Source organism: Charadrius vociferus, unplaced genomic scaffold (assembly GCF_000708025.1).
Source record: "Charadrius vociferus isolate BGI_N301 unplaced genomic scaffold, ASM70802v2 scaffold14, whole genome shotgun sequence".
NCBI lineage: Eukaryota > Metazoa > Chordata > Aves > Charadriiformes > Charadriidae > Charadrius > Charadrius vociferus.
In genome coordinates, this window is record NW_009648876.1 from 9,631,816 (window position 1) to 9,649,668 (window position 17,853).

At 47.4% G+C, this 17,853-nt stretch overlaps 1 protein-coding gene across 1 annotated transcript in view; it reads right to left on the bottom strand.

Moving 5' to 3' along the window:
* Positions 1 to 4,152: 4,152 nt before the first annotated feature.
* Positions 4,153 to 17,853, bottom strand: part of TMED10 (transmembrane emp24-like trafficking protein 10 (yeast)) — a 27,173-nt gene continuing 13,472 nt past the window's right edge. The window contains exons 2-5 of the mRNA XM_009887041.1: positions 14,280 to 14,450; positions 9,690 to 9,763; positions 4,994 to 5,120; positions 4,153 to 4,522 (exon numbers count right to left, since the gene is read on the bottom strand). Coding sequence (XP_009885343.1) covers positions 4,401 to 4,522; positions 4,994 to 5,120; positions 9,690 to 9,763; positions 14,280 to 14,450 — 494 coding nt within the window. The 3' untranslated portion in view covers positions 4,153 to 4,400. The remainder of the gene's footprint in view (positions 4,523 to 4,993; positions 5,121 to 9,689; positions 9,764 to 14,279; positions 14,451 to 17,853) is intronic.

Consider the following 17,853-nt stretch of genomic DNA (forward strand, 5'->3'; position numbering starts at 1 on the left):
TGCGATGGGGTATGGCTGGAAGACATGAGCACGCCCTCCCCGCTGTCTGCCCCAGCTGTAGGAACAGCATCCCCCACCTAAACAAGGAAACCCAAGTTCATCTCATTACCGTTCCAACAGAACCTTCTGGTGCAGCTTATGCAAAGATCACACTATGCAACCGATTTAAAAGCTCAGGGAAAAGGTACCTCAGGAATATCAGCTATGAAAGGAAATCAAGCGACAGAGGAAACCACAGCAGTGAGACGGAGCAACGTGAGCGAGCGTGGTTCTGTCATTGCCTTTTTTGAGTAACGTGCCCCCAAAGGAAGTTATTCAACATGTACATTTTATTGCAAAAACAGACAGAACAAGTCCGATGGGTCCCTTTGGGACACAGCAGCTTTCTCCAAACATGAGCTAAACAAATGATTCTCACAGCTACGATCACCGGACTGGACACCTGGAGACCACAGGTCCTCTGTCAGGCTGTCTCGGCACACTGGAAGCCCAGAAGCTAATGCCCAGAGCTTAAGGTGACAAACCACATGGACCTCTGGCAGCAGCAGGAGTAACTGGGCATCAATTACTGCCATTTTGCAGAAAGTTTAAGTCACTTCAGTTGCAGCTGGAACAGAGCAACTCACTCCCAACTCCTGCCAGTGCAACAGACTTCCAGCAAAGCAAAACCCGCTTCCTACAAACACTGCTGGGCACATACAAGTGTTTTAGTGCTGCAGCAAAAGCTTGGGCTCACCTGTTTCAGGTTTACAAAAAGATCCAAGAAATGCCAACAGTTTTTCCCAAATCCTCTGCTCCTTCCACCTTCCTCGGAGAAAGTCAGGCCTGCCAGAGCCACTACACCACCACCAGCAGCGACTTGGGGGAGGCAACGACAGAACAAACACAAGCCTGACAAATTTTTCAGGTGGAGAAGGGGCATCAGACAAAACTACCAACCCTGAGTAGTTTGAGTTGAAAATCCCTGATCTGCCAGTTAGAAGACAACACAGGTCTTGTACACTTGGGTTATTTCTCACACACCTGAGCAGCTTGTTAAGAAATCGGCAACCGAGTGTGAAAATTGCTCATGCCCTCATGCCCACCGCAGCGGCGGCGGGCACTCTGCACAGCGCAGCCTACGCTGGCGTAGCAGGAGGGGGACTATGCAGAGATATACCTTACTTAGGAATGCTCACGCGCTGTGTTAAGTAGCATGATAATTAAATCGTTAGTCACATTGACAAGTGGGTGGAAGAGGCTGGAACTGTCTGATGCAGTTTGCTACAGGCAATTATAGATTTACCAGCGATGTATCTGTCACACACAAAGATGGGCTCAGACCCAAGTATCTGTAACAGCTCAACTTTAGCCCATTTCCCAGAAGCAAAATGGAACGGAGACACCAGCTCTGCATCTGCGGTGCTCTGCAACAGCCCAGACCCACCGCCAACCTACCACATGAGCACAGCTGTACGATTTCACATCCTCAAATATTCATCCAAGCAAGAACTTGCAGAAGCTAATCCTTATCCAAAGATCTGGGAATTTACCTGCTTGAAATTCTCCCTGATAATACTAACTAGTTATGTAGCACAGGCCTGTTATGTGGTGTATCTCACTTGGCTCCTGCATGACAAAAGGCTCACAGGCTCAGTGGAGGAGATCTGACAGCAGTTCGGTAAATATCTAACCACTCTCTTCAGTAAGCATCTGCCACTCACATAGGAGCAACTCACCTTTGCAACAATTCCAAAATTCCTCTAAAGCACAAAATCGAAAGTAATTCCATTTGTTCTTAATGAACTACATTTTACATGGGAGCCGACAGTGAAAGACTGGATCTTGTATTCCAGAGCAGCAGCCCTGTTTCACTATCAGCCTCAAAATTCTTCCATGTAGAGGGATGTAATTAGGAAGGGATGGGAAGAAAGGTAAACAGTAACAGTAAGGTAAACAGGAAACAGTAACTTGTGTTAGCGACATCTCGCTTGCTGTGCTGATCCCACTCCGCAGAGAAGCCCGTGCAGCTGGTACCTTTCCCAAATCCAGAATTCTCAAATTCTTTAGAAATAAACTGTTGCTAGAGAAACCCAAAGGCTTGCGGGGGGATTCTGTGCACCTGCTGCTTGCTGCGACAGGTCAGCTTGCAGGAAACAGCAGTTGGTAGGAACGTGCACAGAGGACAAGACTCACACAGACAACTGAGGTGGGTTGTTTTTCCCCAAAGAAATTTTATTTGGGAAAGTTGACAGAAATCCCCCAGCCAGTCATTACAGGTAAATCCATACCAGTCCCCTACAGCTGCTCCCCAGTAACCATACCAGTACAGTGAAGATCAGAATGTAACACCAGAACGATGATAGTGTAACAGTCACCTGGGGAACTTAAGGCCTCGCCACCATTTTTCAGATAAAGATATCTTTGTACTCAGATAAGGACGGGGAGAGGTCATCAAAACAGACAAGACTGGGAAAGCCCCTTTCTTGTACTGTCTTTCAAAGTTATATAAAAACAAAATCAAAACCTTAACAGATCAACAGGCTTCAAACTGTAGGACCTAAAACTACCTTCAAAAGACTTCTGTCCTGTGGCATCACTGCTGTTCTGCACTGTAACAGCTTTCAAAAATGTAGAAGGATAAAATGGATGCAAGGGCAGAGAAGTGGACTTGAATTCTTAATATGGCTTTATCAAAAAAAGAAACAAATTAAAAGCAATCTAAGCACTTGCCAGTAGGACTAACAACTCCAGGAACTTGGCAATGGCAAAGGAGAGGCAAAGTACTGATGTATTTAGATGACAGGAGGTCATCTTTTAATCCTCTTTCCCATTGCCTCACCCTGGACAACCGTTTCCTTCCCAGCAATAGATCAGATTCAGGTCAGAAGTTACAAAACCATGCTTTTTTCAAAATGGCAGGCCGGGCCCAGGGCCATGACAACCCCTTCCCTAGCCAGAAGTGTCTAGGCACATGACACCAGAATGCTGTGCCGCTGAACCATTGGCTCTGAAGGAACGCAAAGAAGGTGAAAGAATTCTCATCACTGCCTGAAAACCGCAGCAGGTTAAGTCCAGGAAGTTAACCTGTCTGTCTTCTCCCCCCCCAGCCCGGCTTATTTAACATCATGCCACCTGGATGGCTGAGGAACACTGAGAAGCTGCTCGGTCTCTCTGTAGTACCGCATAGGACAATACCAATTCTATCAAGGGCACAGTTCAGACTCCCCCCAGACATAGAATTAGCCTATTCCTACCCTGTACTGCCTTTTTTTTTGTTTTGGTTTTGTTTTTTTTTCAGTTCATCCACATCCTTCCAACTCCTCTGCCAACCTGCAAAGCGTCCCTTGCACCCTCAGACCTCAACACAGAGTACAGGCCCTCATGCTTCACAGGAGCAGCAGCCCACCTTGCTTTGAGGTCTCAGAAAATGAGATTCAGCCAGTTGCCTGCTGGATAAACGCTATGCTGTTAGATGAGAGAAGTCTCCTGCTCTGTGTAAAAACAATTTTCCTAGCATAACCTGCTCCTATTCACTCTGTGACTGTACCTGACTGAGGCCTCCTGGCTACACAAAAGGCCATCCCTGACCAAGGCTTGCAGGAAAACCACTGCATCATTTCAGAACAAGAGAGGCAAATCCCAGACAAACACGTGGAGCAAGGGCGGGGCCAAAGCTGGACAGCTTATCTGAGCAAAGCAGGCTTCTCCCTTCCAAGCTCAAACACGTTCCCAAGCCCTCCTTCCAAGGCTCCCCCTTCCTCCAGGCTGAACCACCCTATGCTCAAGTGCCCTGACCTGTCAGCACAAAGACACCAGCTCCCACAGGGAGAAACACAGAGGTCTACCACAGGGACCAAACCTTGGACCTCCCCTCTATCCTCAGGCCCTGCTGGAATGATGAATCCTATTGCTTTGTGCTCACCTCTGTTTGCACGAGGCTTAGATCCCAGCTGGCCAGAACAGGGAATGCCTGGCTCTGCCCCGCTGCCAGCTGCATGGCACCTAAAGAGCTCAGCAGGGTCAAGTGGCTCAGAGTAACACTACAGTCACAGACAGATGGGAGACATCATCAAGCCAAGATTATAAAAGGAGAACAGACAGCGCAAAAAACTTGCTGCAGCTGTCATGGAAACATCTTTTTTCTTTTTTTTTTTTTTTTTCCTCTTTTTTTTTTATTTAATCGCTGCCCCAGGAATCCCCAAACCCATCATAACCTCCCCCACCCTCAACTTCCAACAGGATTTCACAAGTTCCCCGTTGCCTCTAATGTTTAGGCTCCCCTCCCCCTTTAGGGTCCAAGTTCCTGCAGAAAAGCTCCAGTCAGCGGGTATCATCTGTGAGACGGCTCCAGGGGGCCAAGGCTGCATCCCAGCGGTGTCCAGCTGGGTCTGAGAGGAGGGGGAGGAGGACTTGCTCCTTTACTCAATCAGTTTCTTGGCCTTGAAGAAGCGACGCAGGTAGAAAACCTGCCAGGTAGCCAGTCCGATGAGACAGCACATGGAGAAAATGCTGAAGTACAGAACCCGGGTGTTTGTCGACTCTGAAACAGACAACAAACCATTGTACAGGAGTCACAGTATGCGCCTCAAGAGGGCAAAGTTCCCAGGATTTTCTTTCCCCACCCCTGCGAAACTTCAAAAGCAAGATATCATACAGCATGAAGGCCAGGGCACCCAAGCACCGGCAGTATTTGAGAATAAAAGCAGCAGGAACAATGAGAAGGATAACAAGAAGGAACAAGGCGAAACTGTGTTAATGGGCAACATTAAATGGTACAGCGTAATTCACATTAGGAATGGAGACAGAAAGAAATGATTTCTAGAGAGAGGACACACAAGACTCAGTGACTGCTTTAAAGAGAGAAAAATATCAGCACGTTTCCCCTACTAGGAACAGAACAGGCAGAGACTGCTGTAACTGCTTGATCTCCAAATGCTGTCCTAACAACACATTCAGCAGAAGCAAGGGGTCTTAGAGCTCCATCCCTCTGAAGGAGCACACGGTGTCTTACCGTTCGTGTCCCTCATCTCCTCTTCTCGTTTCTTCATGTAGGCAAAGTCATTAACGATGGACTCTGAAAGATCTTCCAGGCGCCTCAATTCTACTTCCAGAGGCTTCAGCTTCTCCACTTTTGCAATCTAGAAAACAGAAGAGTCATGCAATCACTGAGCCAAAACCGAAAGCTCCCACATGGGTTTTTACTGTCAGTTTGAACCACTCCTCCTCAGATATTGCAGATCTGGGGCATCCTTCCCCTAGGGAAGCACCTCTACAAGCCAGAAACTACCATTGCATAAAACACTACCACTTCTCCCACCTGTTCTCTGAAACACACTTTCCTACTACGCCTCCTACACAACGGAGGAGCACTGTATGCATACAAGCACATTTCTCCCTTATTCGGCCTAACGTTAGCTTATTCACAGTTGGCTTCTGAGGAGTGGGTAGAAGAGCTTGCCACATGACTAAACCTCCAGTGAATAGAAGTCACAGACTGAGACACAGGTGACTAACTTACATACGCATACGATGTTCTATAGGCGCACCGAGACTCACTTTGCTAACTGCTGCCACATGCCCCAGAAAGCCCGGGGAGTCCAATTCCCAGTAGTATCGGTTTGATTCCACTGACAAGAGCTCGGGGCTTTTATCACTTAAGATTGATAACCTCAAGGGCAGCAGCACACGGTCTTGGCAGGGACCATGCCGCTACGAAGTGCTCCATCTGCCTCAAGCCACCAGGTGGCGCTGCTGGAACACTTACGGGACCAGCTCTCCCGGAGCCACTTTGAAAGAAAAAGAAACACAGACCTCCCTCATAAAAGCTGGTTTTACGGGACATCATTTTTGTGCAGATCATGCAACCCACAATCCTACAAGTCACAGACTTGTATCCATAAAGAAATATCCACGGGAAATTCAATTATAAAGCACAGTCCAGAACAGCAACTATTCAGAGCTGAATGCGTAAAAACACGTTCCTGCCCGAGTCCTGGCTGTAACCCGACTACACGTTATGTAAAATCTGTGACACAAGGACATTGCTCAAAGGAAGCTAACTGCAATTCCTGCCACTTCTACAGCTTAGAGTTTGGGTAACTCTGGTTCTTGCATAGAATTTGTCACTATTAAAGTGCTTGATAGGACGAGGGGTAATGGCTTCAAACTGGAAGAGGGTAGATTTAGAATAGATATTAGGAAAAAAAAATTCACTATGAGGGTGGCGAGGCACTGGAACAGGTTGCCAGAAGTTGTGGATACCCCATCCCTGGAGGTGTTCAAGGCCAGGTTGGACAAGGCTTTGAGGAACCTGGTCTAGTGGAAGGCGTCCCTGCCCATGGCAGGGGGGTTGGAACTAGATGATCTTTAGGGTCCATTCCAACCTAAACCATTTGATGATTCTATGATTACCAACAAGCAACAGGACCCCACCATGAAGGTCAGATGCCATGCCCCTGAGTAATCCAGCAGAAGAGAGATGCACTACAGAAAACACCTGCAGCACCGGCAGCTCACCACTGGTCTCGCCACCACACGGGATTACTCAGACATAAGCTGCAGGACATCTCTCAGTGGTCCAGATGCCGACAGGCCGGCAACAGGGTGCCCAGGGTGCTGGCATCCCCAAAACACCGCTTCCAGAGGCAGCTGCCTGGGCTTCGGAGCCCATTTGAAGGGATGCTCGTGACCAGGCCAGTGCTAGCTCATCAGCCACTTCACTGAAGGGTCTTCATGTGACACGCGTATCCTGGCAAACTGCAGGCCATCAAGCAGTCATCTGAGGATTTTTATGCTGAGGTGAGCTGTATGTTACAGCTCTGCCAGCACAGCAGTGTCAATTCAGAGTGCATTTGTGAGGAAGGGTAGGAAATGGGAGGTTAAACCCCTCCCGCTTTCTAGCCAATAGGTTGTACTGATAAAACCCTGTGGCCTGGACATGTATCGGCCAGCAGAGCTTTGCTGAAAAACTGGCACCAGTGTAAGAGTGCCTATGGCCCAGACTCTGCTGGCACAGCTACAGCAGCAGGTCTGTAACGCACACAAGGTCTCAGGCAGCTCCACTGACAAGCTAACCCCACGTTGAATGGCTCCGCATCTTCCTGGAAGGTACTTCTCCTCATTCACAGAAGGCTATAAAGGTTCCACTGGGAAAAAAAAACAACAAGGCTTGTCTGCTCCGTCCTACGTCCTTTCAGCTGCTCTTAATAGGTGTAGCTAGAAACACCTGATAGCTACTTTAGTCCTGTACGTACTCTGAGACAAACATCCTGGAACCTCTTTCATTCCTAGTGAGGCCAATATGCACCGCTGCTCCAAGAGATTTTGTAAAAAGCTGACCAAGTACCTGTGATGGTGGAACACTATCATCCTAGAAGGAACACCTGGACCACCAGAACAGCCAAGACCACAACCCCACTGAACTTCTGAGGGGCCACTCAAAGATTTGTCAAAGCCTAACTCTTCCTAGCATAGAAAGAGACATGCTACAGCCAAGAACTGACAAGCATCAATTGATCTGGAAAGGAACCTAGATCACCAAGCCTTCGTGGTGCCCTCTGAAAAGTCTTTTCACTTTTCGCTCCCTTCATTTCTACCCATTGAATGGAGAAAGTTACTCCTCCCTACCCTAGAGAACTAAAGTATGATGCTACCATGCAGTTAGGTTTTCTAACTCAGCTCACTCTCCCAGTTGCTTTCCTCCAAGAATGTCTGGATCTATGAAAGCTCATGGAGCCAGACTTGGACTTCACCCCTCCTCTCACTGTATATATCCTTGCACAAGCACAACAGTATCAGTGACCCTTGTTCAACTTCCTGCGTCAAGTCTCCTTGCAGCAGTTCAACAAGAAGAACTTGGGGGGAAGACAGGTCACGGGTACCTTATAGCTGATGAACATCACAAGCAAAAGGCTCAAAAAGGCAGCAAGTCCAGGAGAGAAACCTGAACAACAGTCCTCCCCTCTGAGGCCTTACAGCAGCCTGTCCAGTCAAAACCCACAAATACTACAGCAACCTGGGGAGAGAGAGGATCAAAAAAAGAAAACACACTGGAAAGCAGCGTGGCTAAACATCTGTAGCAGCTGTACAAACAGTAAACCAGCCTAAGTCCTTTGCAGACACGCTGCTCAACAAGGCTTGACACAGTCTGCCACTCTGAGAGGTCCTCGCAAGTCAAGGATGCTCGCCAGAGCTGACAAGATCTGCATGTGGTATCAGGTGGGACTGCAAGTCTAAATTCTTCTTTTCCCATGTTTGTTCATGGACCTTTTCCATTGATCTAACTACATTGACGAGCATAATGGATATTTACATTTATTCCAAGACAGCTGTATCAGTACAACCAGTGAACACGTAGATACACGGGCATAACAGAACCTTTCTGCATAGGGACAATGTCTCTAGGCAGCACTACAGTAACGTAACTCACAGTATGCTGCGGGGTTGTATTTAGAGATGCCGTAAACGTAGTCACCATAATCCTCCCAGTTACTAACGCTCTCAGTGGTCATTCCATAAGATTTCAACATCTTGTAATCCTTCATCAGCTGGTTGCCAGACAGCTGGCCTAACGATTGCTCTGCTCTTCCCTGACCCCAAGTGCTTTTTTACTGTGCACATAGGACGTGCTCTAGACTGACTTAAGCAATGATCTCTCTGGTCTTCCCTGACCTCAAGCACTTTCTTACTCTCCACGTAGGATGTGCTCTAGACTGACTTAAACCACCGCAGGACCAGCTAGTCCAAAGCTCAAAAGGATATAAAAACTCCAGCATGCCCATCTCAAACTTGTTCATTTTCTAACTGGCACCATACAGAGCCTCCTCTGCTACCCACTCTCCTCCCTCAGGCATCTCCCACACTGTTGCATACAGTGGACAGAGCAATCATTTGCAGGAATCTTTCTCCACCAACAACTGTAATTTTCTAAGGCACAGGCTCTTTGCTGGGGGCCACCTGGCCCCAAATTACAGAATCACAGATTGGTCAGGGTTGGAAGGGACCCTTGGAGATCATCTAGTCCAACCCCCCCGCCAGAGCAATCCCCCTGCCCAATTCTAGTGAGGCAAAAGCACAGTAGCAGCAGCCATCAAAAGTCAGCATCCAAACCAAACCAGCCAGGACTGTCCCAGCCACAGAGCAACTGCTATTCCACACAGCTGGCTCCTGGGTCTAAGAAAGCTATGTCCTCCTAAGATGGAAACCTTTAGGCTTTAGGCCTATTTGCAATGTCACGCCTTCAAACCAAACACCCATTTCACGCCAGCTACTGTTCTGCCAAACACCTTTACACTGATACACTGCCAGTTCTTAGAAATGCACAAGCGCCATTTCAGGGCTGTTGAGCCAGTACATCTTACAGTCAGGAAGGTAAGAACAGTAACAGAGCAACTTGACCATTAGGAGGATCTGATATTAACCTAAAATGCTCTCCACTGGCGGGGCAACTCACATCCCAGTCATGCTGTCCTAGCAAAGAAGTTCACAGATGAGGCTCCAGTTCCCAGAGTACAGAATTAGTTCTAGTTGATGTTTGTTTGGTTTTTTTCCTGCTTTAACACACAAAGCTTCACTGGAATTATAAACTGCAGACAGGCTTTCATCACCGCTGGGAAAACAGCTTCCCATCACGAGCCCCAGATCTACAAACGGCATCACGTGAGTGCTGGGAAAGGGGAGCCTGCAGTGCAGGCAGCCAGGGGACGTACCTCCTCGTAGTTCTTTGCTTCAACTCCATGCTTCATATCCAGGATCACGAGCTGGTCCGGCATCCTCCCTGTTCCTGGAAGCATAATGAAAGGATTCATTGTGCGAAACATTCAGCCTGCCAGGAAATCACCCGCTCCCCCCACTGCTGAGGAAGAACTCACAACATCCCTCCCCTCCCCTCCATGTCTGCAGCTAACTGCGGAGGCAGCACAGTCCAGCCTAAAAATACAGAGACTTCACAATAAATCCTGGCTGAAGGAGAGCCTCCCAAAGATAATGAGAACAAGCTGTAACTAAAAGCGCTAAGTGTGTGTAGGATGCAAATCACTGTAAAAACTGCAGAGGATTACAAGATGAATACCAGCTGCTGTGAGACAGCCTGGCAAACGACAAGTCACCAGAGGGACAAATATTCAGCTGGGAAGCCCACGTTCCTCCTAGCAGGAAGTGCACCAGCAACTTGTCAAGGTTATTGGGGTTGTAAATGATTTTACATTCAAAGAAGCAGAAGGTACACTGCTCTAGTTGAGGAATATGGCATACGGGGACTACTGACCCTCGCACGCTGCAGTATCTGCAGAGGGGAAGGCAATCCCTTTACCACCGTATCTTTTCAGGGAAGGAACAGCTCAGATGTCCGAGCCCCACACTGCTAATGCAAACCCCAAGATGGCAGGAGGCTTCTAAAGCCGGGAAAACGCCACTTCAGAGAACTGCCAGCTGGAGCCGCACAAACAGCGAGTAGGATAAGGCTGCAGTCAACAGCACAGTAGGTATCTTTTAAAGCTGTAGCCTCCAAGCTAGGGACACCTATGTCTAATAGCTTCTTTTAACTGCTACGAACTGTCACATCTGAGAACATTCACAAGAGGCGGAAAAAAAAAAATAGAGAGAGAACAGGCATATAAGATACCCTAAAGAATGTTACACGTCAGCTGACTCAAATATCATATTCTACTATACCACCCACCAAGGAAACGTCTGTACATAACACATTCCCAAATCCCAGCACTTTGGGGCATACATTTGTCCTCAGCTGGCTGCCAGCAAAACACAAGGTCTGAATTCAGTTATACTATGAATTTCAGTCTTTATCCAGGAGCACATCCAATACTCACACTTTGCCTCAGGAGGCTGCCAGGTGGACGTTCCCTCAGTCCACACACAAATTCAATGTGCAGGTTACACTGGGTCACTCCAGTCAGAGCTAGGAACATACTCCAGATCTTCAGTACAACATCCCCAAATTTTCTCTCTACACACTGAGCAGCTCTTCAACACCAAAGTAGAACCTCCTCCACCTTCTACCGCTAGCAGAACACAAAATAACCTACTGACAATATGGTCCATACCAACTACAAACTGTTTCTTTAATTTCCTGACGGATACAGGAGCTCAAAATTCAAACCCAGCTATGTAAGTGCCCAATGAATAAATGAGGATTAGGATGAAATTTTTTGGTTTTCTTATAAAAGACCAGTTACTGTAAAAACAAACTCAAATCCCAGCACTGTTCTTTAACAGACAGACTGCATACGATCACCCAGTGCTCCTTTCTCCAACCACAAGTTTTGACCACTTATGCCATACATATACCAGCATGCCTGGCGACTGGCAGGTAGGACAGCCAACAGTAGCTGCAGAAGAAAATTCAAAGCACGCAGTCCAGTGAGAGCTTGTTTGTTTTTTTTCAAACGTTCTTTAAATTACAGCAACTTGGGTGGAGAGCTGGAGCTTCCAGGAAGAGATGAGAAAGATGAAAAGGCCAGTGAATGGGAGAACAGAACTGGAAGGATTAATTTGTCAGGCTGGAAGGGAAAGCTGCCAAGAAGCAGTAAGAAAGTAGAAAACTTAGAGCTGCTGGGTGCAAAGGGATGGAAAGCAGACATCCTGCAAGAGGTTAACGTTGTCAGGGACTGGCCTGGAAAAACTCAAGCTGCTCTTCTACAAGTTTCCTGAGCACAAGGCAGGAGGCAGCTCCCTTCACGCTCATCAGATCCTCAGTAACTCCCTGCCCCTCCTGCAGCATGGGCTCACTAGAGCAGACTGGATCAGCAGCAAAGAGGAAAACAGTTAAGTCCCGACGATCCTGAAGTAATCTGACACCTACATTCCCCAGGAGGTCTTCAAGAGGTCATCTCACATGAGCATAGAACTGTTTCCTGGGAGATTAGGGGAGCTCCTAATTTGCAAAGTCAGTGGAAAAACAGGATGGCTGATGTGGACATCAAAAAAATTTTCCCACAGGAATTCCAGGAAAAACTGAGCCATAACACTCTTAAAGTTTGGGAAGAGAAGGATTACAGAAAGAGCAAAGAGGCAAAGATTAGCTACATAGGAAGAGCCCTACAGGGGAGCATGTAGTGCAGGACAGGCTGTTCTTCTCAGAGATTAGCATATGGTGCGAGAGTGAGCCCTTCCACCCTGCAAGAGGGGAAAAAAACCTGCCACGCAAACACCCATAGCTCCAAGAAGCACCCCAAGAACTTCTCCACTCTGATAAGATGGACCTTCTAAACAGGATCTCCTTCTCACTTCCTCTTCCTCATTTCTGTGGTTAAGGATTGAGAAATCCCAGTTGCTTAGACCCCCCCAGGTCCCAACGGCTCTGGGCTTCCTCTACCAACAGTTTTTCTCTTCCAGTACTCCACCAATATCCTCCTTGGCTGCCACACTACAAGTCCTGACCACTTACATAATGAGACTGTGAAAAAAACCACCCAACCTTTAAAGAGAAATGTAAGGATAAAACAGTGCTTGGTCAGTTCCCCCACTCCCATGCTGACCTTATAGAGGAAACAAGGCACTTCCTTGTGATGTGGTTACTTCTGCCACAGTACCTTAACCAAGTCCTGCAGATGATCAAGTCTCACAGTGCCACCTCCCTTACTTTAACATTTGCTTGATTTCCAGCACAGGTATGGGAAATCTGGAGATAACTCATCATGCAGCATCTCTCTCTTTAGAATTTGGGATGTCTGAGTCCAAAAAAAAAATAAAAAATATGGCAGCTTAGAGCCCCCCAAAGAGAAAGCCTCCAGAAGAGGATTCAGCTGCTCAATTGAACAGCTCTAGATTTTGACATCTCAGCACACCACTACTGGTCACCAGGTAGAAGCTGCACTTTGAAATATTTTATCCTCATCAGCACTGACAGCTGATACGCTTTAAAACAAACTTGCAAAAAATACAAGGGAGCCAGGGAACAAACATTTGCTACAATCAAAAGAGCTATAAGGGGCTCAGTCTAGGCAAGAAACCTCCAGTCGCAAGCACCAAAATAAGAGTCTAGACACAACTAAAGAAAGAAGCCTTTCCCACCTCAGCATGTGATCACATGGTAGCTATGAAAGGATTTGTGGGACTGTCTGGAGACCTCCCAAATACCCAGGTGTAGGACAGTAAATAGGATGAGTGACTCCCAGATGAATCACTAGTGCCTGCATGTCTTGATGCGTTAAAGAGCATTTGGAAGTCCTACCTTTGGAGTAAAATAAAAGCAAAATCCTGAGCATTTGGAGTCACTGTCTTGTCTGTAAAATACTATAAGACGTGTTACAAGCCAGATCCCTCCCAATCCCAGCAAAGACGACAGCCTTCTCTTTCTGGAAGGTTCTATTCAACTTGCAAACTACTTGTATCTTATACATGGAGCAGAACAGCAAAGCAGAAGCTGGCTTTCAACAGATATGCGGAATGCTGCTAGTGACTGCTCTGTGAATGCTCTGGGATCTTTTATGACAAGACCTAAGAAGAACCAGGTCCAGGGAGCAGAACTCTGACAGTGACCATGGAAAGATGTGAGCACCTACAAACTTGCTTATGTTCGTGTGGTGGCTCATGCCACCACAAATGCGGCCAGAGCCCCCGTGTTGGCCGTTTTCAGCATGTTTGTCCTGAAGTTGAGCCCAGCCACTCAAAGCAGCACATGCGTCACGCTCACAGGAAACGGGCCTCAGTGCTCGTTAGGCAACCATCCCTGCAGCACAAATGCAAGGCTGACGTCCTGCTCATTTCCCCTTTCCTTTACTGACCAGTTAGGGAGCAGTTGTGGGTGCAAACTGAAGCCACGTTCTCTATATGCACACACCCCAAACCCAGAAAATGGTTGCTAACCTAACACGGGGTTCCTGCCAAGTACACATTGTGGAGAGATGACATTCCATCAGGCGGGAAGAGATGGTCAGCTGGGGAGAAAGACCTAGAGATGATGGCATCCTGCTCTGCCCTGGCTCGACTGCAAGATGGGGAGAAGCATGCAAAGGGCAAAAGAGGTATGGTTTGCTCCCCAGTACTGCCACTCATTACAAATGTGATGACCTCCGCAGGAGGAACACGTGATTCTCGTTTCAGAGGAAACCCAAGTGCTCTACACTACAGCCACAGAGAATTACTTAACTTCAAACGCAACACCGACAGCAGATATTCTGCAGTGAGACTGCCTACAACCTCCCAAAGATCAGCTTTAAAAGTCAAACGGGGTTCTGCAGACCACACTCAGGATCACTTTGCCAACGCCTCTAATCCACATATCTACATTAACTTGTTGGGAAGCTAGAAGCAGCCAACAGACCTTTCACTTCACTTACCCACAGGAAGCTTGCTCTCAAAACAGGCCTCAAACATATCATAGTCTTCAGTGGTGAAGGCAAACTTGCCCTTAGTGGCGTCCTCCTTGGCATACAGGATGTGCCCAGCTGAGTCAGTGATCTGTAAAAGAGACAAGGAGGGTGAGGAACACAGTGTTTCACGGCCACGGGCTCACACTGCCTGTGCTACGCAGGAAGAGTTCTTGTAGCATCCCCTTTGGAGCTGCCACATTCTCCTTTCAACAGTTTCCCTCCTTCCTCACAACTATATCAATTCCTCTCCTCCTCATCCCCACTCCAGCAGCTGACAAAGTCAGAGCGCCTCTAAGGTAATTATTGACTCTTAAACAAAAAAGAACCCTACCAAAAATATCAATCAACTAACCAACCCACCCACCCCAAAACCACACCAATTCCTCTTCCTCCTATAACCTCTCAATATAGACTACATTCAGGAACTCTAGCTGAACCAAACTGTTATTCATTGCCTTCTTTTTAGCAAGCAAAATTCATAAATTCCCACAGCAACAGAGATATGGAGAAGCTTTACAGGACAAAAAAAGACTCATTCCCCAGAAGATGAAATGGAGAAGGGCACATCTATTCCTCTAGAAATGAACCATCCGTATGGCCCTGAGTTATAAAGTTTGGGTTCCAAGATCCATAAAAGTGGCCACTTCAGAGGACAATTCAGACTACACAGACAGAATAATGACTGCTTTGTGCTAAGTCTACGAAATTACTAAGAATAGGCCAAAACTGTGGAAGGTCTACAAAAATGCTTCAACAAAGAATCAGAAAAAAGGACACGCATTTCATGACGCAGGCTTGAGAATCATTGTGCTCAATTAAAGGCTACATCCAGTTGAAACACTCTGACCATGGAGACGGGTGAAAAAAACTGAAGGCGTTACAACACTGCGTGAAAATCAACAGTGTGTGTTCCACTGGAATGCTTCCCAGTTTCCCTCAACTCTATCCTTCAACAGGTACGACTGAAAAAGCACGGCTGCTAAAGTTACTAGGGGGTTTTGGAAGTCTTAGAGGTGAAGAGACTAAAAAGCTTGGGAACAATTTTAAAGGTATGTAAGACAGAAGTACACAAAATAATTTGTGGTATGGAGAAGGTAAGTCAGACATTCTCCTTAACTCCATCTTACAACAGAAAAACAGCCTCGTACAAAGACCATACAAAAGGGCTACGTACCCAAAATTATTCTAATGAAACACTCTTCTTTATTCTTATTAGACCACCTAATTAACTCCCTGCCACAGGATACCACTGATGCTGGCAGCCTGCTGGAGTCATAACAGGTGCAGACTTTCACATGGATAATGAGAGTTGCTGCATTAGGCAGGAAAAATAGTAAAATATAAAAATCCTCATGCCTCAGGGTATAAACCATAGCAGGCAAGACTTTAGGAACAAGCTTCCTCTACGTACAGATTACCCCGTAATTGTCTGTTTCAGGATTTGTTGTAGCTGCCCCTGCACCATATGGCATTTGTCAGCGTCTGAGAACGAGGAGCTCCGCTCTCCTCCTGTGCTGCAGTTCCTGCTCACAGCTCTACCTGTATTCCAGCGGCGAGCAGCCGAAAGCACGCCTGCGCAGCCAGGCACAGGCAGCTGCCTTGCCACCCCTGTGCCACAAGCCACCAGACACCAGCCACCTCCTGTCTGGAAGCCACAAGACTATGGGAAGCACCCAGCCCAAGTCAGCAGGAGCGCCGGACCGCCTGCATCTGACCACACAGACACGGTGTAGAAGCATGTGTTTTGGCCACCATACGGTGCACGCTAGTCAACGGAGCGGTCCCGATTAAAGCAAAATGCTGGCCTCCATCAGGGTCGTATCATACAATCTGCGCATCGGGTTCTCCATCCCAAGAAGTGGTGACAGGAACACGGTAAAGCAAGCTCTCGTATGCCCCTATTATTTTGAGCACTATTCCCTTAGGGCTTTGTAGACACTGGAGCTGATCTTTAGCTAATGGGTATTTTTGTCCTTTGCTGCTCTAGCAATAGGCTGCTCATGAACAGGATTCTGGACAGTAAAAGCTCTGCTATCCGCTTTCATCAAAACTGAATAGCATTACCCAAATCAGCCAAATACACTGCCCATTCAGCCGGGTCTGCGGGGGCGGGAGAAGCTGCTAACAGCCCAGCCAGAACGCTTGTGGGGGAGCTGACCTGAAAGGGATTTTTCATGCTATGCTAACGTTATTTACGGTAACGCAATCCCCTACAGACAGGGCATTGTTCGCCCTTGACAAACAGCCAAACGGTGTCCCAAACCGCCAGCCTGGACAATGGGGCAGCGGCACGTGGCCGGGCACAGGCGAGACCTCAGTCGCCCCGATGCTGCCCCTCGGCAGCCAGCTGGCAGAGCCCACAGACCCCTCCAAAACACAGGGTGCCACTGTTAAAGCCCAGGTACCACACACTCAAAACTTATCTCACCGGCAGGAACCGAATTGATCCCGGCCAGGATTAATTACCAACCTCTTACGTTCGGTGGCTCAACCCAGGGGACCAAAGCAGACCACCTAGCGCAGAAAGAGTGAGACCACCTGCAGATGTGGTGTCTTAAACTAACTTTTCCCCCCACAAACAGACAGAAAAAGAAGTCAGCACCTGACAGGGGTTACCGCACTTACAACTGGCCCAGCATGTTAGGTGGCCACGTTATACCTTAACGATAAGAAGGAAAGCAAGAATTGCATAGATTATTGTTTGTCCTTTGTAGCTTTTTTAAACTAGTACAGGACTTTGTTTTATTTTGGTTTTGTTTTACACTTCCAGTGAAATTCAACTTCCATGAGCAGTCCTACCTGGATACCCGCTTCAGCAGCAAAGCCAGGCTAAGACTCATGTGTGGGATTCACTGCTTCACCATCTCCCTAGACAAGTCCTCTGTCACAAAAGTCAGTTTTGGAAGAGACTGTGAGGTCAGCTGGCCTAAGAGTGGGCAACTAGAGAACCAGGAGGCTTGATCACCACGCGGTAAGAGACAGATGGGGAGATGGCACTTCATCTGAAACACGTGCGCCTTACCAGGCAAATACTACAGCAACATTTTAAAGCATTAGAGCTGCTCAGCTCTGCCTATATACACAGACAATTTTCCTCTCACAAATGATATAAGAACAGCAGAACGAGATATTTTATTTTTTTTAAGAAATCAAGACTCCAGAAACAACCTTCTCTAGGCATAACTGAGCACAACTGCCAATAACCGAAAGCCTTCGGGCATCTGTTGGCAGATGCTGGAAGGGCAACTTGATTTCAGGAGATCTCAAATACTCACTGAATAGCACTGAGTGCAGAGACTCCTGAGCAGACCATCCTGTCTGTTTGCGTGCTTACTTTTGAAGCCTTTGGAGCTTAGACAGAAATATAAAAAAGCAGACAGAAAGCTGTTACGAACCCATTACATAGCGACAGACCTTAATCAGTTGGGAAATCTGAAGACAGCCTAGGGAAGGCAGATTGGGGACAGAATTAAAGTGAAGCTGTTCAATCCGCCTGTCACACAGGTGCATTATTCACATATATTCTTCTGACCCTTTCCCT